Source organism: Pelophylax lessonae, assembly GCF_965119305.1.
Source record: "Pelophylax lessonae genome assembly, chromosome: 7".
NCBI classification, from domain to species: domain Eukaryota; kingdom Metazoa; phylum Chordata; class Amphibia; order Anura; family Ranidae; genus Pelophylax; species Pelophylax lessonae.
The window spans coordinates 97587471-97612028 of record NC_138774.1 but is presented as its reverse complement, the minus strand read 5'-3'; the positions used below and the strand labels follow the sequence as shown (position 1 = coordinate 97612028).

The following is a 24558-nucleotide window of genomic DNA, read 5'->3' as shown; positions in this document are numbered from 1 at the left end:
TTAGTTCTAGCCTGGAATTCCAAGCTTATCATAAACATGCTAGTAATGCATTCTAAATGCATCTCAAACATGCTGCAAATGCCATATGGGTGTTTGTGGTGCTTTTGCAGAGCATTAACATTGATATCAATGGTAGCATTTGGGGAGCGGTAAAGCCTGGCAAATGACAGGTTGGTTCAATTTTAACCACTTACCAACCAGTCGCCGCAGTTATACGGCGGCAGGTTCCCGCGAATCGCCGTACCTGTACGGCGGTCAGCAGGAGCAATCCCGGAGGTGCGCACGCATGCCCACTTACATAGTTACATAGTTAGTGAGGTTGAAAAAAGACATCAGTCCATCCAGTTCAACCCATGATGCGCGTGTGTGTTTGCTTTTAACCGTACATTGTATACCCCTGTATGTTGTGGTCTCTAAGGTGTCCATCTAATAGTTTTTTGAAACTATCAATGCTCCCTGCTGATACTACTGCTTGTGGAAGAGAATTCCACATCCTTACCGCTCTTACAGTGAAGAACCCCTTACGCACTTTAAGGTTAAACCGCCTTTCCTCTAGTTTTAGTGAGTGGCCACGTGTCTTATTGTATCTCCTTTCTCTGAATAGTTTGTTCCTTATGCTCGGGTCACCAGTACAGTATTTGTACATTGATATCATATCCCCCCTCAATCGTCTTTTCTCCAGAGAGAAAAGGTTCAGTGCTTGTAGTCTTTCCTCATAGCTGATGTCCTCCATTCCCCTAATTATTTTTGTTGCCCTTCTCTGGACTTTCTCCAGTTCCAGCACATCCTTCCTGAGGACCGGTGCCCAGAACTGGACAGCATACTCCAGATGTGGCCGGACCAGAGTCTTGTAGAGTTGGAGAATAATCTCTTTATTTCTGGAGTGAATCCCCTTTTTTATACATCCCAGTATTCTGTTGGCTTTGCTTGCGGCGGCTTGGCATTGCATGCCACTGCCAAGCTTGTTGTCTACCAGTACCCCCAGGTCCTTTTCCATCTTAGACTCACCCAGAGGTTCCCCCCCTAGTGAGTAGCTTGCTTTCTGGTTTCTGGCCCCCAAGTGCATTACTTTACATTTTTCAACATTAAACCTCATCTGCCATGTAGTTGCCCACCCCGTTATTTTGTTCAGGTCTGCTTGCAAGGTTTCCACATCCTGCATAGAAGATATTGGCATGCCTAGTTTAGTATCATCTGCAAATACTGAGATTGTACTCGATATCCCCTCCTCTAGATCATTTATGAATAAATTAAACAGGATTGGTCCCAGGACAGAACCCTGGGGGACCCCACTTTCCACACCCGCCCAATCCGAGTACTCCCCATTAATCACCACCCTCTGTACTCTCCCCTGGAGCCAGTTCTCTATCCAGGTACTCACCTTATGGTCCATACCTACCTTCCTTAGTTTGTACAGTAATCGTTTGTGGGGAACGGTGTCAAAGGCCTTTGCAAAGTCCAGATACACCACATCCACAGGCTTTATCTAGGTGGCAGCTCACTTCATCGTAGAAGGTTAATAGATTGGTTTGGCACGAACGATTTTTCATGAATCCATGCTGATTACTACTTATAATACCGTTTTCATTACTAAAGTCTTGTATGTGGTCCCTTAACACCCCCTCCAAAATTTTGCAGACTACTGATGTTAGGCTGACCGGCCTATAGTTACCCGGGATATATCTCGGCCCCTTTTTAAATATTGGTACCACGTTGGCTTTTTTCCAATCAGCTGGCATCATACCCGTCTGTAAACTATCCTTAAAGATCAAGAATAATGGTCTGGCAATCACCTGGCTGAGCTCATTAACCCTCCTCTTATGTTAGAATTCCGTTACTATCCATGATGTTTAGGGTCAGTTTTGACCCGTGTTTTAAATCAGACATAAAATACCCTCTGAATAATTATTTATCATCAAATTTGTTTCTTACCTCTTGGTTACCTTGTTAGGCTTCTTTATCCTTGAAAAGATTGGTTTTAATATTTTTGGTGTGACCCCTAGACCTTTCTTTTGATAGCATACCTCTCATTTTCAAATTTAAAAAATGGTAAAATAAAGTCAGCAACTCTGAAATGAATTTGTCCTATGTTTCTTCACTTTATTTAGAGAAGCAGACAAGCAGGAAAAGAGATAGGCCCCTCCCTAACTACAGCTCACAGGGTTGAGAGGGGATTGGCTGTCACTGTTACTAAGCAGAGAGAGTGTTTATGATTTCAGTTTTGGCACTTATTAGTGTCCTAAAATCCTATATTATAACTGGGTCAGAATTGACCCTAACACCATGAACGTCTTAATTTTCACCACAGTATTTTATAATTTAGTGAAAAGGATTGTTTTTCTATCACATTGTTTAAATAGAGGTTCCTGACAAAGTAAAAAAATCTTGATGCAATAAACAAATCTATGTGATACTTATAGACATTCAAAACCTGAAAACGGGTCAGTTCTGACCCTAACATAAGAGGAGGGTTAAGAACCCTCGGGTGCAAGCCATCCGGTCCCGGGGATTTATTTATGTTAAGTTTCTCTAGTTTAGCTCTAAGTCTATCTTCTGTTAGCCATGGCGGCACTTCCTGAGGTGTATTATTTAGTTCGGCCTTACAAGCTGGGTTCGTGTAGCCCCCCGATTCCTTTGTGAAGACCGAAGAGAAGAAATTATTTAACACTTCCGCCTTTTCTCTGTCCTCAGTGGCCATATTTCCTTTATCATCTTTTATGGGGCCAATGTGTTCTGGCCTCGCTTTCCTACTATTTATATACTTAAAGAACTTCTTGGGGTTCTTTTTACTCTCCTCCGCTATATGTCTTTCGTGTTCTATTTTAGCCGCCCTGATTTCATCTTTACATTTCTTATTACACTATTTGTAATGCTTAAATGCTGCCAATGACCCCTCAGTCTTGTATTTTTCGAAGGCCTTTTCTTTAGCACTAATATACATTTTTATGTTGGAGTTTAGCCACCCAGGGTTTAGTTTTGCTCTTTTAAATTTATTTCCCTTTGGAATGCACTGGCCAATCCCCTTGTTAAGTATGCTCTTGAAGCACTCCCATTTTTCCTCCGTGTTCTTTGTTCCCAGGGTTCTATCCCATTTGATATTTTCTAACAGCGAGCGCAGTTTAGGGAAATTGGCTCTTTTGAAATTCAGTGTCCTTATATTACCCTTGTGTTTCCTATTACTGTAATTAATCCTGAAACCAATTGACCTATGGTCACTGTTCCCTAAATTGTCCCGTATTTCTATATCCGTGAGCAGGTCTGTATCGTTGGTAATCAGTAGGTCAAGTACCGCATTGTTTCTTGTCGGTGCATTCACCATCTGACCCATGAAATTGTCCTGCATAACATTTAGGAACTGCTTAGCCTTGGCTGAATGCGCGGTTCCTTCTGCCCAGTCTATATCTGGATAATTAAAGTCCCCCATTATAATGACATTTCCCATCCTTGCTGCCAATCCTATCTGTAACATGAGGTCCGCCTCACCCTCCTCCCTCTGGTTGGGGGGCCTATAGCATACGCCCAATATTACCTTCCCCACCGTGCCTTCCCTTTGAAGCTCTACCCATAGGGATTCTGCCTCATCTATAGCTCCATTATTAATATCATCCCTCATATTTACCTGTATACTGTTCTTAATATACAGACATACCCCTCCCCCTTTTTTACCTTCTCTATCCCTGCGATAAAGGGAATACCCCTGAATGGTCGCCATCCAGTCATGAGAGCTGTCAAACCAAGTCTCAGATATGCCCACAAAATCTAAGTCCTCCTCAAACATCAGCAGCTCCAGCTCTCCCATCTTGTTGGCCAAGCTTCTGGCATTGGTATACAAACCTCTTAATTTTGATCGGTTACATATATCCTCATTTGTTATTAGGCTGCTCTCTTGATTTTTCCCCATACCCACCCTGGGTTTAGGAGCTCCGAACACGCTACCGCTAATGCCCCCATTTCTGCCCTCTGAATCTTGCTTTCCACTGGCTAATTCTACATCTGTACCCTCCCCCCCGTCGCCTAGTTTAAAAGCCCCTCTAACTTTGTGGCCATCCTCTCACCCAGTATGGCTGCACCCTCCCCATTTAGGTGCAATCTGTCCCTACCAAAGAGCCGGTGGCCGACTGAGAAGTCAGCCCAGTTCTCCAGGAACCCGAAACCCTCCTTACTACACCAGCTCCTCAGCCACTCGTTAACTTCCCTAATCTCCCGCTGCCTCTCTGGTGTGGCTCGAGGTACAGGTAGTATTTCGGAAAATACTACCTTGGAGGTCCTACTCCTCAACTTAGCACCTAAGTCCCTGAAATCGTTTAGGACTCTCCATCTTCCTCTGCCTATGTCATTGGTACCCACGTGTACCATGACAGCTGGGTCTTCCCCAGCCCCACCCAATAATCTGTTCACCCGATCCGCGATGTGCCGAACCCGAGCGCCCGGCAAACAACAGACTGTTCGGCGCACACGGTCTTTGTCACAGATTACACTGTCTGTCCTTCTAATAATTGAGTCCCCTACCACCAGCACCTGTCTTTCCTTTCCCTTTCTCCCGGCCTCACTGGAGGAGTTCTTCCCCTGGCAGCTAGGGGCGTCGCTCTGCTCCAGCAATGCTGGTCCCTGGCTGGTTTCCCCAACATCACACAACGGGGCGTATCTATTGGGGTGCTCCAGCCCAGGATCAGCCTCCTTGCCTTGTCCCCTTCTACCCCTCCTAACTGTCACCCCTCTACTCTGCTCTGATGCCTGCACCTCCGATACTCCGCCCACCTCTGTGCAGACCCCTGTCTGCACCTGACTGGTATGATCCTGGCTCTCCACCGGTATGGACATTCGTCTCAGTGTTGCCAGCTGCTTCCCTAGATTCAGGACCTGAGCTTCCAGGGAATCAACGTGCTTACATTTTGCGCATTTGTATTCGCCCTCGATCACATGTCTGAGGAACGCCAGTGAGGAAGCTGAATGGCCGTGATTGTCGCCGGGTACCCGTGATCGATCCTCTGAAGAGAGAGCAGCGTTCTGCTTTTGTAAATACAGCAGACCGTTGTTCTCTCAGAAATCAATACAGAGCTCCTGTGTTCTTCCTATGTAGGAACACAGGTCTCTGTATTGATTTCACAAGCCCACCCCCCCCTACAGTTAGAAAACATCCCCTAGGCTCACACCTAACCCTTTGATCGCCCCTAGGTTAATTCTTTCCCTGCCAGTGTCATTAGTACAGTAACAGTGCATATTACTAGCACTGATTACTGTAGTAATGTCACTGGTCCCTCCCAAAAGTGTCAAAAATGTCACTTAGGGGTCTGATCTGTCCGCAGCAATGTCACAGTCCAAAAAAAAAAAAAAAAAAAATCGCTGATCACCACCAATACTGGTAAAACATAAAAAAATTAAATGTCATAAATCTTTCTCCTAGTTTGTAGACGCGATAACTTTTGCACAAACCAATCAAAATACGCTTATTGGGATTTTTTTTTACCAAAAATAGGTAGTAGAATACAAATTGGCCTAAAACCTGCCTCATGGGCTCAAAAGGCTGTTTTTGTAAAACTGGCAGCACCAAATTTAAATTCCAAGGACATAATGACACAGATGGAAGCAAACGTAACATTCCTCGGACGAAGGTCTGAACCAACGAATGAGATGCGATCAGTTCGTGGAAGAAAACCGATAAGGCTGAAATTTGCCTTTTAATAGTGCTGAAGGCCTGACAGTGGCATCACAGTGCCCCTTACAACTGTGCCCCCCTAGACCTCTTTGGGGCAGACATTGCTTTATAGCAAGACAAAATTGAGGTACTAACTTCAGTGTACCCAAGGCTTGTGCCAAGCTTATACAATTTATCGCACACAGCACTGATTATCCCAAGATACAGGACCTTTTTGTGCCAGTAACATACACCCACAGTGACTCACGCAAACCCAGCTGCTGCTGCTCTGTGTCCCCTTCAGCATCAGCAGAGGCTAGTGAGTTGGAAAAAGTTCCTTCTAAATCGTGCGCATTTATGCTGTATTGTGCATGCGTGGCGCGCTACGTGGCGTCCACGTTCATGCCAATCGCATTCAAACACACCCTCCACGCGGCGTACGCCTGTATTAAAAGGCGAAGATTCTCACACACGTGCGATTAGGCCTTCGCCACAGGCACGCTATTAAGGGAGGAGATGAACAAATGCGGTCGCTTATACGCCAAGGCGAAAACAGCAACCACATGGGGTGAGAGCAGCTCAGGCTGCATTTTGTTTGTCACAGCTGATACCTTTCAGATCAGCCCAGGGCAAAAAAAACAGTGTGATAACAATAGGCAAAGAAATAATGTTTTAAACAAACTTTGCATCAATCCCAAAACTGCACAAGCTCATATAATCGAAAATGATACAACTGGCACATTTAATCCCTGAGGAAAGGCCAGAGCTTTCAACAAGATGTATTTTGCATAGCTTAACATCCATTGTTAAAAAGCAGAATTTTTTTTTGTTTTAATGCATTCCTTTCCGGGACTCTCCCTTCCCCTATTGCCTCCCACTGCTGTCAATCAAAGTCAGTAAACCAATGAGAAGAGAAAGGGGGCGGACCAAGATTTGGCTCCTTGTCTGAATGAACACAGAGAGCAGTGGCTCGGCTCGGGTGCTGCTCTCAACAGGAGGGAGAACCAGAGAAGAGGAGGATTGGGGCTGCTCTGTGCAAAACCACTGCATAGAGCAGGTAAGTACATGTTTGTTATTTAAAAAAAAAAAGACTTTAGTCTCACTTTAAGAACGTAGTAGAAGTTTCAAGACACAAATGTACAGAATATACACAAAAGTGAAATATCACTTGCGTATACAAAAGCAAATATATAGTAATGAGATTTTTGAATACTAAGGTCAGGCCCAAGAAAGATTACTCCAGATTAGTCTGTCAGTGAGTGATTAGTTGCTGTACCTGGTAGTACATGAGAGACTGCACAGTTCATAAAACTGATAACTTTCCTGCCCGTAATTACAATGCCAGGTTTCTCAGGAAGTGGTAGAAATTAGGGATGATCGAACGGTTAGGGTTGACCATCGGTTCGACCCGAACATTGACTGTTCGAAATTCGGCCGAATTTTGAACTTTTTGCTGAAAAAGTTTGGAATTCGGCAACCAGAACCGACCAAAATGCAATGGGACAGGAACTGGGCTTTAAAAGCCCGTGATTGGACCAGAACCATCAGTTATAGCCAATTGAGGGGGCAGGAGGATGCTAGGAATGTGATTGGAGTGACTAGGGGGTCCAGAGGCCAATCAGTAGTGAATATGCCCCCCAGTATATAACATAGCCCTGCCAAATCTCTAGCATTGTAATACAGGGGCTTTGCAAGAGAGTGGAAGCAGTTCTGTTACTCCTGCTTCAAAGTGTCATTTAGCAATTATTAGTGTGAGGAAAGGGATATCTAGTGTAGTTAGGGTACTATTTTCCACTATAGTTAGATTTAATAATCTAGTTTCTGTAGGGAAAGTGTTAAGTGTCAGGGGACCGTAGTGTAGTGTAGGGTTAACTGACTCTGACTGCTATGGCAGGGTGACCAAACCCTTCCATGTCAGGGTGACCGCCATAGAAAGCCATAGAAAAAAGATTGTTTCTATTAGAATTGCAATAGAGCAGGATAGTGGCTTCGCCCCTGTGACACCCGGCTTTTTTTTGCAGGCGTTTTATTGGGCTTTTTTGTGGACGTGTTTGGAGGCAGGCATGACATCAGAACTTCTGTGTAGGGGGTATATATATATATATATATATATATATATATATATATATATATATACACACACACACATGTATGTATATATACACATACACATATATAGGTGTGAAAGTAGCAGAACCCTATGCCTGCGCTAATGAAATAATTAACAGGCATAGGACTTCGCTCCTGTCACACCTATATGTGTGTATGTGTATAAATACATATAAGTGTGTGTATATATACCCCTATACAGAAGTTCAGATGTCATGCCTGCCTCCAAAGACGCCCAAAACAATGCCCAAAAAAACACCTGCTACAAAAACGCCCAGGTGTGTTGTTGCATGCGTTTTTTTTGGGCATTTTTTGGGCCCATATAGGTTCGATAGGAGCGTAGTCCTATGCCTGTTAATTATTTCATTAGCGCAGCCATAGTGTTCTGCTACTTTCACACCTATATATGTGTATATATACATACATGTGTGTGTGTATATATACCCCTACACAGAAGTTCAGATGTCATGCCTGCCTCCAAACACGTCCACAAAAAAGCCCTATAAACGCCTGCAACAAAAAGCCGGGTGTGAAAATAGCGAAGCCACTATCCTGCTCTACTGCAATTCTAATACAAACAAACTTTTTTTTCTGGTTCTGGACATGCTACAGAGCTGAAACTTCACAGGTACACTTTTTAGACCCCCAGACACTAAATCCAAAGAAATCTCATTTTTTTTTTTTCAATAATTTTTTCAATAATTGACTCTCTATCAAAAATTACAATTTTTAAGAACTTTTTTTTGTGTGACTAATAGTCCCTGGGGCATCCAGAACCCTAGGCACTTTTTAGGGGCATTTATTGGGTTTTAGGGCTTCAAAATGGTGTTTTTTGATTACCGAAGTTCGGGTCCCATTGATTTCAATGGGGTTCTGAAATCCGGGCCGAACTTTAGGGAATTTCGGGTGTTCTGGTCGAACTGAACTTTTCAAAAGTTCGATTATCCCTAGAAATGTGATAGTGCCTTTTTAATCATTTTTTTTTTTTTTTTTAGATTCAACAGGATTTTTATTTTTAACAGAATGTTGATTGTTTGATGTTGAATAGTTCAAATCTAAGACACTCTATCAGCAAGGTTTCTGCAATTTGTTTCCATGATGCAATCATTTCCTATAGATATTCATAATAAGAGAATTGTATCGTCTCAATTGTAGACACCATGCTGTAGAGTGCAAATATGAGAACTCCAATTAGAGACCCTAAAGCTTGATACACACTAATAGCTTTTTCTCATTCAACCCAGCGGGTTAAACAAAAGAAACTGACAGCTCCGGTCAGAGCCACTATACCAACAGTCCGACATTAGTACAGTGATCTCCCCCGCTGAGCTTTTGTACTTCCCCCGCAAGAACACTCTAGTCAGCGCTCTCAGCCATTGGCTGAGAGCACTGATCGGGAGCCAGTCAGCTGTTAGTTTTCCAGCATGCTCGTCTATCAGAAACCAGCCAAACGGCCAGCTTCTGTCGGACTTGCTCACATACAAACTGGCTCCCAACATTCGGCCCGTGTGTATTAGATACAGTATTAGTATGGAATTGATCCCGGACCCTGTATCCCTGTAGAACCTCTTGGATTCAAGTTAAGACTAATCCTTCCCCCAGCATTAAATGCCACAGCCCTTATTACCCACTGAAGTTCTATCATTTAAATGACAGAGGACATTGCTTAGCATTAGGAAGGAGTGGGGCTTAATCTTGACCCCTGAGCAGAAGTCAAGGCTCTATGTACTGCTTAACTCCAGAATTCAAAAGCTCCATGGGTATCCAACTTAAAGCCTAATGCTGGCCATACATGGCTCAAATATCATCCAATTCCTGCTGAACTGGCCACAATTCAAGCCATGTGTGGCCCTGACAGTAAGTTTTAATCTGAAAAAAAATGAAGGACCTAGAAGAAAATTCTTGGCCAAAGGGTGATTGCAACCCATCAGATGCTTTGCTATCCCAGGTAGTCAAGTTAAAAAGTGACTACAGCCAATCGGATGCTTGGTTATCTCAGATATTCTATCAGCCACGGTTGTCAGTGGATGTCAAAATACAATAGACAGCAGGAATGATTCCCTATCCATGCTAGCCCAGCATCGACACTTTAGAACTGTTCTTATCTTAGAAATGTTTTTATGTCAGCGTAGGTTCAATGTAAAGGCTATCTAAATGGCATGTCCCCATCTACCACATATTGGTAATACTACTACCGTTCAGATTTGTGATCAGCCATGTTCATGTTGTCTGTAGAAAGGTGGAATTCAGATATTCTTATCTTCTCTTCCTTTTTGGCATAGATAGAATAGTAGACATAGAACTTTCCATTGTGCTGGAAGTCAGGGTGCATGGCAATTCCCAGGAAACCCCTCTCATCTCCTGCCCATGGAGAGGTAAGTACAGCCTTGGAGACATTAAGAAATGGCTTGTCCACTCGTGAACCATTCGGCAGATAGACCCACACATATCCCATCTGCTCAGCTATAAAGAAGCGGTGGGTTCCGTCATTTGCATGGACCATAGCTACTGGATTACGCAGTCCATTGGCAATCTCTTGTAAACACAGCTGGAGACATCCCTCATCATCTGCTTTAACTTCACCAAGGCCATTATTGAGCTCTGCGTTGGTAAGGACATTGGGGTAGCAATAGTTTACATCATCCAGTGTGAGATAACGACAAAACTTGACCACATCACTTTCTTTTGCTGAAAGGTCTCTGTCTACGATCAGGCTGAGAGTGGACCGACAACTGAACCAGAACTCTGTACAATAGTTACCACAGAGGCCTGGGAGTTCACGAAGGGGTGTGTTGGCATCTTCTGCATCGTATAAATGAGCTGCATATGGTGAGCACTCCTAATAAAAGAAAAAATAAGTTAGTAGCAAGATAAAAAGCACAATTTGCTGCAGTATTTATGAGTTTTTTTTTTAGGGGGGGGAGGGTGTTTAATGGGGGAACACAATCGGGTTCCTGCAACTGTTTGGAAACTACAAGTCCCAATGTAACAACGGCAAAATAAAAACTGACGGGGGTTAGCCCTCCTTTACTCAATCCAAAATGAACAAAAAAAAAAAAGTTTCAAGTAATGTAAAGTGTACTTACTGTAAATTTTATTTGGCTACAGTGTCGCACAACCACATAATTGTCACCTAAAGTAACACAGTGCCGTATCGCAAAAAATTGTCTGGTCACGAAGGAGGGTAAACCAACCAACTCATCAATAAGATGAGATGGCTGGTCTTGCCACCATCCGGACACACTTAGTTCCCAATGTGGGTGTTTGGATGGCCTAGGGGCACCGGCGATATCTATAGTATGTTACAGATCTCCCCATACTATATGTGTTGATCGTTCTGCTTTACTCTTCCTGTATTGTTCGCATTAACTATGTTAAGTTAGGCACCAATGTACTTAATCCTATGTTGGCAGAAAATGGACGTTGTCCTCTCTGGATGTTTGTATTTTATTTGAAATTCTTCAATAAAAACATGGTAAAAGAAGGGGGGGTAAACCTTCTGGAGCTGAAGTGCTTAATTGGGAAAATGCCAAGAACAATGCTGCACCAGGCCCATCATGCGCAGGTGCAAGCCAAACTGGGTCCATCTGCTCCCCTGGAGAACACTAGCAAACAATGTAAAATTAGATGAATCCTGTATCTTTTCCTTTTCAATCAACTCTGGTTGTATGATCCTTAAAGCATATCACCACTCCGCCAAACGACCCCCCTTCTCTAACCAGTCTGCCTGATACGGTTTCTTTGCAGTGTTTGCTGGTTTTTACATTAATTTGATGTGTAGAAGAAAGAAGGAAACAAAGGGCTAGTTTACAGTGGCACCGCCCTCTGAAGATTGATCTGCAGTGGATCATTTTTCAGAGGGCATTTATGTTACCTCTGCACTGCCTGTTTTAACCTCTAGAAACCCACTCCACCTCGCCAGTTGCAAAGTGACCTCATTCAGTTTGCAGTGGCGGCTGGTGCTCAAAATTTTTGGGGGGGCGCAAAAACAAAAATGTAATAGGTATTGCTTCGCGGCAAAAAACGAGGTAAAAAAATTGCATGACTTTGAGGTCATGGTACAGGCATGGCACATGTGATGGTATAGGCATGGCACAGGTGATGGAATAGGCATGGCACAGATGGTATAGGCATGGAACAGGTGGTAGAATAGGCATGGCACAGGTGATGGTATAGGCATGGCACAGGTGATGGTATAGGCATGGCACAGGTGATGGAATAGGCATGGCACAGATGGTATAGGCATGGCACAGGTGATGGAATAGGCATGGCACAGATGGTACAGGCATGGCACAGGTGATGGTACAGGCATGGCACAGGTGATGAAATAGGCATTGCACAGGTGATGGTACAGGCATTGCACAGGTGATGGTACAGGCATGGCACAGGTGATGGAATAGGCATGGCACAGATGGTATAGGCATGGCACAGGTGATGGAATAGGCATGGCACAGATGGTACAGGCATGGCACAGGTGATGGTACAGGCATGGCACAGGTGATGGTACAGGCAGGGCACAGATGGTACAGGCATGGCACAGGTGATGGAATAGGCATGGCACAGATGGTATAGGCATGGCACAGGTGATGGAATAGGCATGGCACAGATGGTACAGGCATGGCACAGGTGGTGGAATAGGCATGGCACAGATGGTACAGGCATGGCGCAGGTGGTGGAATAGGCATGGCACAGGCATGGCGCAGGTGGTGGAATAGGCATGGCACAGATGGTATAGGCATGGCACAGGTGATGGAATAGGCATGGCACAGATGGTACAGGCATGGCACAGGTGGTGGAATAGGCATGGCACAGATGGTACAGGCATGGCGCAGGTGATGGAAGAGGCATGGAACAGATGGTACAGGCATGGCACAGGTGATGGAATAGGCATGGCACAGGTGATGGTAAGGTCATGGCACAGGTGGTGGAATAGGCATGGCACAGATGGTACAGGCATGGCGCAGGTGATGGAATAGGCATGGAACAGATGGTACAGGCATGGCACAGGTGATGGAATAGGCATGGCACAGGTGATGGTAAGGTCATGGCACAGGTGGTGGAATTGGCATGGCACAGATGGTACAGGCATGGCGCAGGTGATGGAATAGGCATGGCACAGGTGATGGAATAGGCATGGCACAGGTGATGGTAAGGTCATGGCACAGGTGGTGGAATAGGCATGGCACAGGTGATGGAATAGGCATGGCACAGGTGATGGTAAGGTCATGGCACAGGTGGTGGAATAGGCATGGCACAGATGGTACAGGCATGGCGCAGGTGATGGAATAGGCATGGCACAGGTGATGGTAAGGTCATGGCACAGGTGGTGGAATAGGCATGGCGCAGGTGGTGGAATAGGCATGGCACAGATGGTACAGGCATGGCACAGGTGATGGTAAGGTCATGGCACAGGTGGTGGAATAGGCATGGCACAGATGGTATAGGCATGGGGCAGGTGATGGAATAGGCATGGCACAGGTGATGGTAAGGCCATGGCACAGGTGGTGGAATAGGCATGGCGCAGGTGGTGGAATAGGCATGGCACAGATGGTACAGGCATGGCACAGGTGATGGTAAGGTCATGGCACAGGTGGTGGAATAGGCATGGCACAGATGGTACAGGCATGGCGCAGGTGGTGGAATAGGCATGGCACAGGTGATGGAATAGGCATGGCACAGATGGTACAGGCATGGCGCAGGTGGTGGAATAGGCATGGCACAGGTGATGGAATAGGCATGGCACAGATGGTACAGGCATGGCGCAGGTGGTGGAATAGGCATGGCACAGGCATGGCGCAGGTGGTGGAATAGGCATGGCACAGATGGTACAGGCATGGCACAGGTGGTGGAATAGGCATGCCGCAGATGGTACAGGCATGGCGCAGGTGATGGAATAGGCATGGCACAGATGTTACAGGCATGGCACAGGTGATGGAATAGGCATGGCACAGGTGATGGTAAGGTCATGGCACAGGTGGTGGAATAGGCATGGCACAGATGGTACAGGCATGGCGCAGGTGATTGAATAGGCATGGCACAGGTGATGGAATAGGCATGGCACAGGTGATGGAATAGGCATGCCGCAGATGGTACAGGCATGGCGCAGGTGATGGAATAGGCATGGCACAGATGGTACAGGCATGGCACAGGTGATGGTAAGGTCATGGCACAGGTGATGGTAAGGTCATGGCACAGGTGGTGGAATAGGCATGGCACAGATGGTACAGGCATGGCGCAGGTGGTGGAATAGGCATGGCACAGGCATGGCACAGGTGATGTAATAGGCATGGCACAGATGGTACAGGCATGGCGCAGGTGGTGGAATAGGCATGGCACAGGCATGGCGCAGGTGGTGGAATAGGCATGGCACAGATGGTACAGGCATGGCACAGGTGGTGGAATAGGCATGGCACAGGCTTGGCACAGGTGATGGAATAGGCATGGCACAGATGGTACAGGCATGGCGCAGGTGGTGGAATAGGCATGGCACAGGCATGGCGCAGGTGGTGGAATAGGCATGGCACAGATGGTACAGGCATGGCACAGGTGGTGGAATAGGCATGGCGCAGATGGTACAGGCATGGCGCAGGTGATGGAATAGGCATGGCACAGATGGTACAGGCATGGCACAGGTGATGGAATAGGCATGGCACAGGTGATGGTAAGGTCATGGCACAGGTGGTGGAATAGGCATGGCACAGGCATGGCGCAGGTGGTGGAATAGGCATGGCACAGGCATGGCGCTGGTGGTGGAATGGGCATGGCACAGGCATGGCGCAGGTGGTGGAATAGGCATGGCACAGATGGTACAGGCATGGCACAGGTGGTGGAATAGGCATGGCACAGATGGTACAGGCATGGCACAGGTGATGGTAAGGTCATGGCACAGGTGATGGTAAGGTCATGGCACAGGTGGTGGTAAGGTCATGGCACAGGTGATGGAATAGGCATGGCACAGATGGTACAGGCATGGCGCAGGTGGTGGAATAGGCATGGCACAGGCATGGCGCAGGTGGTGGAATAGGCATGGCACAGGCATGGCGCAGGTGGTGGAATAGGCATGGCACAGATGGTACAGGCATGGCACAGGTGATGGTAAGGTCATGGCACAGGTGATGGTAAGGTCATGGCACAGGTGGTGGAATAGGCATGGCACAGATGGTACAGGCATGGCGCAGGTGGTGGAATAGGCATGGCACAGGCATGGCGCAGGTGGTGGAATAGGCATGGCACAGGCATGGCGCTGGTGGTGGAATAGGCATGGCACAGGCATGGCACAGGTGGTGGAATAGGCATGGCACAGATGGTACAGGCATGGCACAGGTGGTGGAATAGGCATGGCACAGATGGTACAGGCATGGCACAGGTGATGGTAAGGTCATGGCACAGGTGATGGTAAGGTCATGGCACAGGTGGTGGTAAGGTCATAGCACAGGTGGTGGAATAGGCATGGCACAGATGGTACAGGCATGGCGCAGGTGGTGGAATAGGCATGGCACAGGCATGGTGCAGGTGGTGGAATAGGCATGGCACAGGCATGGCGCAGGTGGTGGAATAGGCATGGCACAGGCATGGCGCAGGTGGTGGAATAGGCATGGCACAGATGGTACAGGCATGGCACAGGTGATGGTAAGGTCATGGCACAGGTGATGGTAAGGTCATGGCACAGGTGGTGGAATAGGCATGGCACAGATGGTACAGGCATGGCGCAGGTGGTGGAATAGGCATGGCACAGGCATGGCGCAGGTGGTGGAATAGGCATGGCACAGGCATGGCGCTGGTGGTTGAATGGGCATGGCACAGGCATGGCGCAGGTGGTGGAATAGGCATGGCACAGATGGTACAGGCATGGCACAGGTGGTGAAATAGGCATGGCACAGATGGTACAGGCATGGCACAGGTGATGGTATAGGCATGGCACAGATGGTACAGGCATGGCACAGGTGATGGTAAGGTCATGGCACAGGTGATGGTAAGGTCATGGCACAGGTGGTGGAATAGGCATGGCACAGATGGTACAGGCATGGCGCAGGTGGTGGAATAGGCATGGCACAGGCATGGCGCAGGTGGTGGAATAGGCATGGCACAGGCATGGCGCAGGTGGTGGAATAGGCATGGCACAGATGGTACAGGCATGGCACAGGTGATGGTAAGGTCATGGCACAGGTGATGGTAAGGTCATGGCACAGGTGGTGGAATAGGCATGGCACAGATGGTACAGGCATGGCGCAGGTGGTGGAATAGGCATGGCACAGGCATGGCGCAGGTGGTGGAATAGGCATGGCACAGGCATGGCGCTGGTGGTGGAATGGGCATGGCACAGGCATGGCACAGGTGGTGGAATAGGCATGGCACAGATGGTACAGGCATGGCACAGGTGGTGGAATAGGCATGGCACAGATGGTACAGGCATGGCACAGGTGATGGTAAGGTCATGGCACAGGTGATGGTAAGGTCATGGCACAGGTGGTGGTAAGGTCATAGCACAGGTGGTGGAATAGGCATGGCACAGATGGTACAGGCATGGCGCAGGTGGTGGAATAGGCATGGCACAGGCATGGCGCAGGTGGTGGAATAGGCATGGCACAGGCATGGCGCAGGTGGTGGAATAGGCATGGCACAGGCATGGCGCAGGTGGTGGAATAGGCATGGCACAGATGGTACAGGCATGGCACAGGTGATGGTAAGGTCATGGCACAGGTGATGGTAAGGTCATGGCACAGGTGGTGGAATAGGCATGGCACAGATGGTACAGGCATGGCGCAGGTGGTGGAATAGGCATGGCACAGGCATGGCGCAGGTGGTGGAATAGGCATGGCACAGGCATGGCGCTGGTGGTTGAATGGGCATGGCACAGGCATGGCGCAGGTGGTGGAATAGGCATGGCACAGATGGTACAGGCATGGCACAGGTGGTGAAATAGGCATGGCACAGATGGTACAGGCATGGCACAGGTGATGGTAAGGTCATGGCACAGGTGATGGTAAGGTCATGGCACAGGTGGTGGTAAGGTCATGGCACAGGTGGTGGAATAGGCATGGCACAGATGGTACAGGCATGGCGCAGGTGGTGGAATAGGCATGGCACAGGCATGGCGCAGGTGGTGGAATAGGCATGGCACAGGCATGGCGCAGGTGGTGGAATAGGCATGGCACAGATGGTACAGGCATGGCACAGGTGATGGTAAGGTCATGGCACAGGTGATGGTAAGGTCATGGCACAGGTGGTGGAATAGGCATGGCACAGATGGTACAGGCATGGCGCAGGTGGTGGAATAGGCATGGCACAAGCATGGCGCAGGTGGTGGAATAGGCATGGCACAGGCATGGCGCAGGTGGTGGAATAGGCATGGCACAGGCATGGCGCAGGTGGTGGAATAGGCATGGCACAGATGGTACAGGCATGGCACAGGTGATGGTAAGGTCTGGCACAGGTGATGGTAAGGTCATGGCACAGGTGGTGGAATAGGCATGGCACAGATGGTACAGGCATGGCGCAGGTGGTGGAATAGGCATGGCACAGGCATGGCGCAGGTGGTGGAATAGGCATGGCACAGGCATGGCGCTGGTGGTGGAATGGGCATGGCACAGGCATGGCACAGGTGATGGTATAGGCATGGCACAGATGGTACAGGCATGGCACAGGTGGTGGAATAGGCATGGCACAGATGGTACAGGCATGGCACAGGTGATGGTAAGGTCATGGCACAGGTGATGGTAAGGTCATGGCACAGGTGGTGGTAAGGTCATAGCACAGGTGGTGGAATAGGCATGGCACAGATGGTACAGGCATGGCGCAGGTGGTGGAATAGGCATGGCACAGATGGTACAGGCATGGCACAGGTGATGGTAAGGTCATGGCACAGGTGATGGTAAGGTCATGGCACAGGTGGTGGTAAGGTCATGGCACAGGTGGTGGAATAGGCATGGCACAGATGGTACAGGCATGGCGCAGGTGGTGGAATAGGCATGGCACAGGCATGGCGCAGGTGGTGGAATAGGCATGGCACAGGCATGGCGCAGGTGGTGGAATAGGCATGGCACAGGCATGGCGCAGGTGGTGGAATAGGCATGGCACAGATGGTACAGGCATGGCACAGGTGATGGTAAGGTCTGGCACAGGTGATGGTAAGGTCATGGCACAGGTGGTGGAATAGGCATGGCACAGATGGTACAGGCATGGCGCAGGTGGTGGAATAGGCATGGCACAGGCATGGCGCAGGTGGTGGAATAGGCATGGCACAGGCATGGCGCTGGTGGTGGAATGGGCATGGCACAGGCATGGCGCAGGTGGTGGAATAGGCATGGCACAGATGGTACAGGCATGGCACAGGTGGTGGAATAGGCATGGCACAGATGGTACAGGCATGGCACAGGTGATGGTAAGGTCATGGCACAGGTGATGGTAAGGTCATGGCACAGGTGGTGGTAAGGTCATGGCACAGGTGGTGGAATAGGCATGGCACAGATGGTACAGGCATGGCGCAGGTGGTGGAATAGGCATGGCACAGATGGTACAGGCATGGCGCAGGTGGTGGAATAGGCATGGCACAGGCATGGCGCAGGTGGTGGAATAGGCATGGCACAGGCATGGCGCAGGTGGTGGAATAGGCATGGCACAGATGGTACAGGCATGGCACAGGTGATGGTAAGGTCATGGCACAGGTGATGGTAAGGTCATGGCACAGGTGGTGGAATAGGCATGGCACAGATGGTACAGGCATGGCGCAGGTGGTGGAATAGGCATGGCACAGGCATGGCGCTGGTGGTGGAATGGGCATGGCACAGGCATGGCACAGGTGGTGGAATAGGCATGGCACAGATGGTACAGGCATGGCACAGGTGATGGTAAGGTCATGGCACAGGTGATGGTAAGGTCATGGCACAGGTGGTGGTAAGGTCATGGCACAGATGGTACAGGCATGGCGCAGGTGGTGGAATAGGCATGGCACAGGCATGGCGCAGGTGGTGGAATAGGCATGGCACAGATGGTACAGGCATGGCACAGGTGATGGTAAGGTCATGGCACAGGTGATGGTAAGGTCATGGCACAGGTGGTGGAATAGGCATGGCACAGATGGTACAGGCATGGCGCAGGTGGTGGAATAGGCATGGCACAGGCATGGCGCTGGTGGTGGAATGGGCATGGCACAGGTGGTGGAATAGGCATGGCACAGATGGTACAGGCATGGCACAGGTGATGGTAAGGTCATGGCACAGGTGATGGTAAGGTCATGGCACAGGTGGTGGTAAGGTCATGGCACAGATGGTACAGGCATGGCGCAGGTGGTGGAATAGGCATGGCACAGGCATGGCGCAGGTGGTGGAATAGGCATGGCACAGGCATGGCGCAGGTGGTGGAATAGGCACTTACCTGGCGACGGCTCGGCTCCCGGCGGCGGCTTCTCCCCTCCTCGCGACTCTGATGTCCGTCCTCTTCTGCTCGGCTCCTGGCGGCGGCTTCTCCCCTCCTCGCGACTCCTCTTCTTCGCGGGCTGCGGCGGGAAAGTGATCGGGCGGTGACGGTGAGTGACTGATGCACGCACCGGCACCGCCCCCAACGAGGTCACCATGGATGTCCTGAATCATGATTGGTCCAGGCTGGAGTCTGGACCAATCATGATCCAAGACATCACAAAAGGGGGTGGTGTAGCGCATTTTTCTGCGCTACAGTTACGCCCCAGAAGGCCGCCAATTGGCGCCTCTGCTGGTGGAAAACCCCACCCCCCATCGGCACCAATGCGGCGGACGCCGAAAGAGGGGTGGTGGAGCGCAGAGCTCTGCGCTACAGTTACGCCCCAGAAGGCCGTCTATCGGCGCCTCTGCGGGTGGAAAACCCCACCCCCATAGGCACCAATGAGACGGGCGCCCCTTGTGGGCAAAAATTTTTTTTTTTTTTTTTTTTCTTTTTTAAATCTTTTTTTTTTCTTTTTCTTTTTTTGGGGGGGGGGGGGGGGGGGGGCGGCGCCCCTGCGCCCCCTATGGGCCGGCCGCCACTTGAATGGTTTGCGTACAGCAGGCTCTATTGCTTGCCAATTTCAAAAGAAGAGATCATTTTTGGCGCGCTCTGATGCAAAGTAATGCGGGCACAGTCTGTGTATGACCCCGTCTGCTGCCTTTGCAGCTTAAGAGGAAGTGGTTAGGGAGCAGTATAAATGTGATAAAACCATGTGTTTTTATTGTCTCCCAACTGCATGTGTAAGGAAGGCATTAGTGAGTTGTTGGAACAGATGACTTGTAATAGAGAAGTGCACTAATTGCAGATTGTTCTAGAATTAAATGCTCATATATCGGCGGTTTTGTCAGAAAGAATATTCTCTGGCTTCTAAATAGAGTATCATTAGACATAACTAAATAAATTATTTTTGGTTAGGAGATAAAACTGCTATTTCACTGTACACGTGCTTGTTACAAAAATAGATAAAATCCCCTCAGTGTGCTGAAAAATACTTTTGTGGGTGTCGCAAGGTACCTGAATAATTTTATTTCCCTCACTTTGTGTAAAGTAATATTCGTTTTTAAGCAGTATTAAACCCAAAAGCAAACTTTTATTTTGTTTTCTTTTTTAGGCTTTCTTTCTGTTATTTTCATCTGGTGATCTGGTCAGTAAGTCTGTTGTTGTTCAACATAACAAGCTCTCCTGCAAATGTGTCAGTTAACAAACCATTTACCACTGACAGGGGTGCTTACAATGATCAGCTTTTATTTATGTAAAACCTTGAGGCCCCGTTCACACTGGGGCGATCCGACTTTGGGGGTCGACCTCCGAGGTCGCGTTGCGAGCAGCGCGCCGCGACCTCGGAGCGGCCGGCACGGACTTCATAACATTGAAGTCTATGACCGGTCGCTCCGGGTCGCCCCAAAGAAGCTCCGGACCCTTTTTCTAAGTCGGAGCGACTTGTGTCGCTCCTATTAGAACGGGTCCGCAGCTTCCCTATGGAAGGCGACCTACGGCGACCTGTGAGGCGACCAGGTCGCCTCACAGGTCACCTTAGTGTGAACGGGGACTTAAACCAAAAATAAATAAATAAATAATTGTTGCTGTAATTGCTTGTGTAACAGCAGTGTGAGTTGGAGTTCAGCTTCAATTTCTAAGTGTATTAACTCTGCTAGAACATCTAACACTCCTCTCCCCCCAGACTGACAATGCTGCAGTCTGCTGTGCCCCCTGTACTCATTCATCTAGAGTGGGGGCACTCTAATACAGGAGGATTGTTACTGGCCAGATCACTAGGTGAAGACAGAGGAGGAAAAAAGAAAAAGAATACAGCCACCACATCTAAGGATTGGTAAGCAATATATAAAATTTTTGGTTTTGGGTTTAATACAGCTTTAACTGGTCTGCCTGCAGTCCAGACCTTTCACCAATTGAAATTTGAAACTAAAATAATGAGTTAATGGGTTTAATACCACTTAATATCGCTTCAAGGGCTAATTCACACATGTACGGTGACAGAGGTTTCTTTTGTGTCCCATTTACACTGCAACGCAGCCTGGAGTTGTGCTAAAATGCAGGCATGCTTCATTTAACGCTGCGGACTGTACAGAATCGCATTGTGCAGCACATCAAGCTGCTGTACAGCACCGTGAATGAAGTGTATATTTTGAACACTTCAAATAAAGTTTATTAAAAAAAAGAAAAGAAAAGAAAGAGGGAGCTGTGTGATGCACTGAATCGCACACCACACTGCCCTCAAGTGCAGTTGGGAGCAGACAGCTGCCAGACAGGTGAAGCGCTCCAGCAGCTGTTCATTCTTGTGTTAACCCAGCCTAAGACCATTTCTTCTCAGTTCTAATGGATGTGTTTAAACGCTTGGCGCCAGCCGCATGCAAATATACTGTACGTCCTCTCAGCGCATGGGTCTTGGTATTTGCATAAATTGGGGCAAAAAGAGCTGTCCTAATAGCACCCACCCTGCGCGCTCTCAGTGCGGTTACCGGAGGCTAACGGAAAGTTCCTGAACGCTGCTTGTGAACAGGAGCATTCCGATCATGTAACAGGCAATCACGGCGGTTACATAATCATAAACCCCACCCTGCCTCCTAAACCTCTTAAAGGGCCAGGAGGCGCCGGCGCAAATAGGTTATTCAGTAGTGTTGAGCGAATGGGCTGGCCGGAGCATGAGTTCAGGCCGAACATTGGCTGTTGCCCATTTGGCGAACACCAGAGAATTGTTCGGCCCGCCCTGCGCGCCGCATAGTGCATTGGAAGCCCTGATTGGCTGAAGCAATAAAGGATTTGCCCAAACAGGGCACAGAACACTGTCAGAACCACGATTGGACACAGCCATAATGACTCTCTCCAATTGTGGCTCATTGCTAATAGACCCACCCCACAATATAAAAAGGTTCCTTCTCAGAGCAGCTATTTACAGTGTGATATTGGAGTGGAGATAGATAGAACAGGTCTCTGTTTAGTGCTACTAGCGAGTTAGTGTGCTATAGTGATTCTTTTGTCAGTGTAGAGTGCCAGTGTAGTGTGAATCTAGTGATAGTGCAGCGTGAGTGTAGTGCGACTGTTCATTTTTACTGTGGTGTCAGTTAAGGGCAGGTTACCTGCAGTTTATTGAAGTGTGCCAGTGTAGAGTGTCAGGGCAGTTTTACTGCAGTATAGTAGTTGGTCAGGGCACTTTTACTGCAGTATATTGAAGTGCATTAGTGCACTTTTACGGCAGTATATTGAAGTGCGTCAGCGTACTTTTACGGCAGTATATTGAATTGCATTAGTGCACTTTTAATGCAGTATATTAAAGTGCATCAGTGCACTTTTACTGCAATATACTGCAGTGTGTTAGTGGAGTGTGCCTGTGTAGTGAGTACTCAAGTTAAAGAACACCACTTTCCATTGATTAAAGTGCATCCAAGTACACATTTTCTGATAATAAGGCCCCCCATTATGTCTGGGAGGCCAATAAAAAGAGGCAGATGTTCCCATGCCACTATACATGGTCCGTCCTCAGGCAGAGCACCATTTTCTCTGTTTAGTGATGTTCCCCGTGCTATCCAGAGGGGGTGGTGGCCTGGCTTATTAAACCATCCTCTTCCTCTGTTACCCAAGAATAGACTAGTGTGCAGTCCACCACAGCTGCCAGAGTGACTTAAAGGGCCATACACACTATAAGATTTTCTGAAGACTTTTTCCTTTAGACTTACCAAAACCATATAATATGAGGTCAAACCTAAACACTTTCAATTTGTATGCAATCTGGCAGGCCCTTGCACTACATAGAAAAGGTAAATCTTAAGGAAATCTAACCACAAAAGTTGGATAGTATGTATCCAGCTTTACTCTGCCTCCTTGTCCACAGCTACTCCTGCCATAGCCCCAGCATCAGGCATGGATGGAGGAGTTATTTGAATAAGGCCTCAGCCACTTGCTCCTTGACGATGCACAGGCATTACTTGATTCATCAACAGTACCTATATAGGCCCCTTTTACATTGGCTTTCCAATCCGGTCCTCCTGTCAGTTTTTCAAGCGAACCGGATTGGATGCTCCATGCAGCCCTATGGGGCAGCGGATGTCAGCGGTGACATCTCCGCTGACACCCACTGCTATCCTTTCCGATCCTGTCCGTGAAATCCGGATGGATGGAAACCCTATTTTCCATCCGTCTGGAGGATCAGAAAAGATCGAATGAAAACGGACAGACGAGGAGCGGAGAGGAGAGGAGAGCGGGGCTCTGACAGCTCCATCTCTGCACACAGAGCGGAGACGGAGCTGTCATCTGTCTGCTCAGCGGGGATCGGCGCATCAATCCCCACTGAGCAAAACGTGTGAAAGGAGCTTCAGGGTAAGGCTCGATTCACATCTATGCATGTTGCTTTTGAGGGTTTCTGTAGTGCTTTTTGCTGTGCTTTCCAAGTTTTCTACAGCGATTTGCGTTTTTAATGCTTTTTTTTGGAAAATTTGTTGTTGAGCAGATTTAAAAACGCAAATCACGGTAATAACTCACTACATGCTTTTCTGCAGCTTCTCCACTGAAGTCTATTGAACCAAAAAAAGCACCATTTTGCATTTAAAAAGTCTCTGACCCTTTCCAAAAATGCAGAGGCACAAAAATGCATTGATTTAAACGTGTTCCATAGGAATCCATGTTAAAAAAAATGTCCTGCATTTCTGCAAAAAGCATGGGAAAACACATTGGTCAAATGGAGCCTCACGGTATAAAGCCACCACCAACACCCAAAGTCAAACTTTTCTGCACCTGTTACTTCTATCCCAAGTCTGCGAAACAGACAGCAGATTTTATCCAAAAAATCTCTAATCTTGTTCCGAGTGCACTAAATTGTGGCCTCATCACACAGACTGGCTTCCCAAGCCGTTGTTTATACAATAAAAAAAGCTTGCAGGGAAAATGTCATTTGTTTGCCATTATAAATTACATTTTTTCTGCAGGAGGTTCTATACCAGGTACAGATGCGCCACTTTACAGGCAGATTAAGGGGACCCCCCAGGCACTATATTTAACAACTTGCCGCCGCCCACCGTCAAATGATGGCGGAGCAGTGCAGCTCTTGTTCTGGGAGAACGTCATATGACAGCGCCCCAGAATGGCCACTTGGGCGCGGCGCGGGGCTGCTCCATGTTCCTAGGACACGGCGCAACTCCAATCTTGGTAAAGAGCCAATGACGTGGCTCTTTACCCATGTGATCGGCTATGTCCAATTACAGCCGGTTACATGAAAATGAGGAAGTGCAGTTTATCAGCGCTCCTGGCCTAACACTGTCAGAGTGTGTGACGAGGAGAGACAATCAGCGGCTCCTACTCAAAGGGGAGTCATCAGTGCCCTGATTACAGTAAAGAAAAAACAG

At 48.1% G+C, this 24558-nt stretch overlaps 1 protein-coding gene across 1 annotated transcript in view; it reads right to left on the bottom strand.

The window, feature by feature from the left end:
• LOC309560853 (HHIP-like protein 1) overlaps nucleotides 1-24558 on the bottom strand; it is a 72929-nt gene that overhangs the window by 31179 nt on the left and 17192 nt on the right. The window contains exon 2 of the mRNA XM_082264535.1: nucleotides 9940-10583. Coding sequence (XP_082120661.1) covers nucleotides 9940-10583 — 644 coding nt within the window. The remainder of the gene's footprint in view (nucleotides 1-9939; nucleotides 10584-24558) is intronic.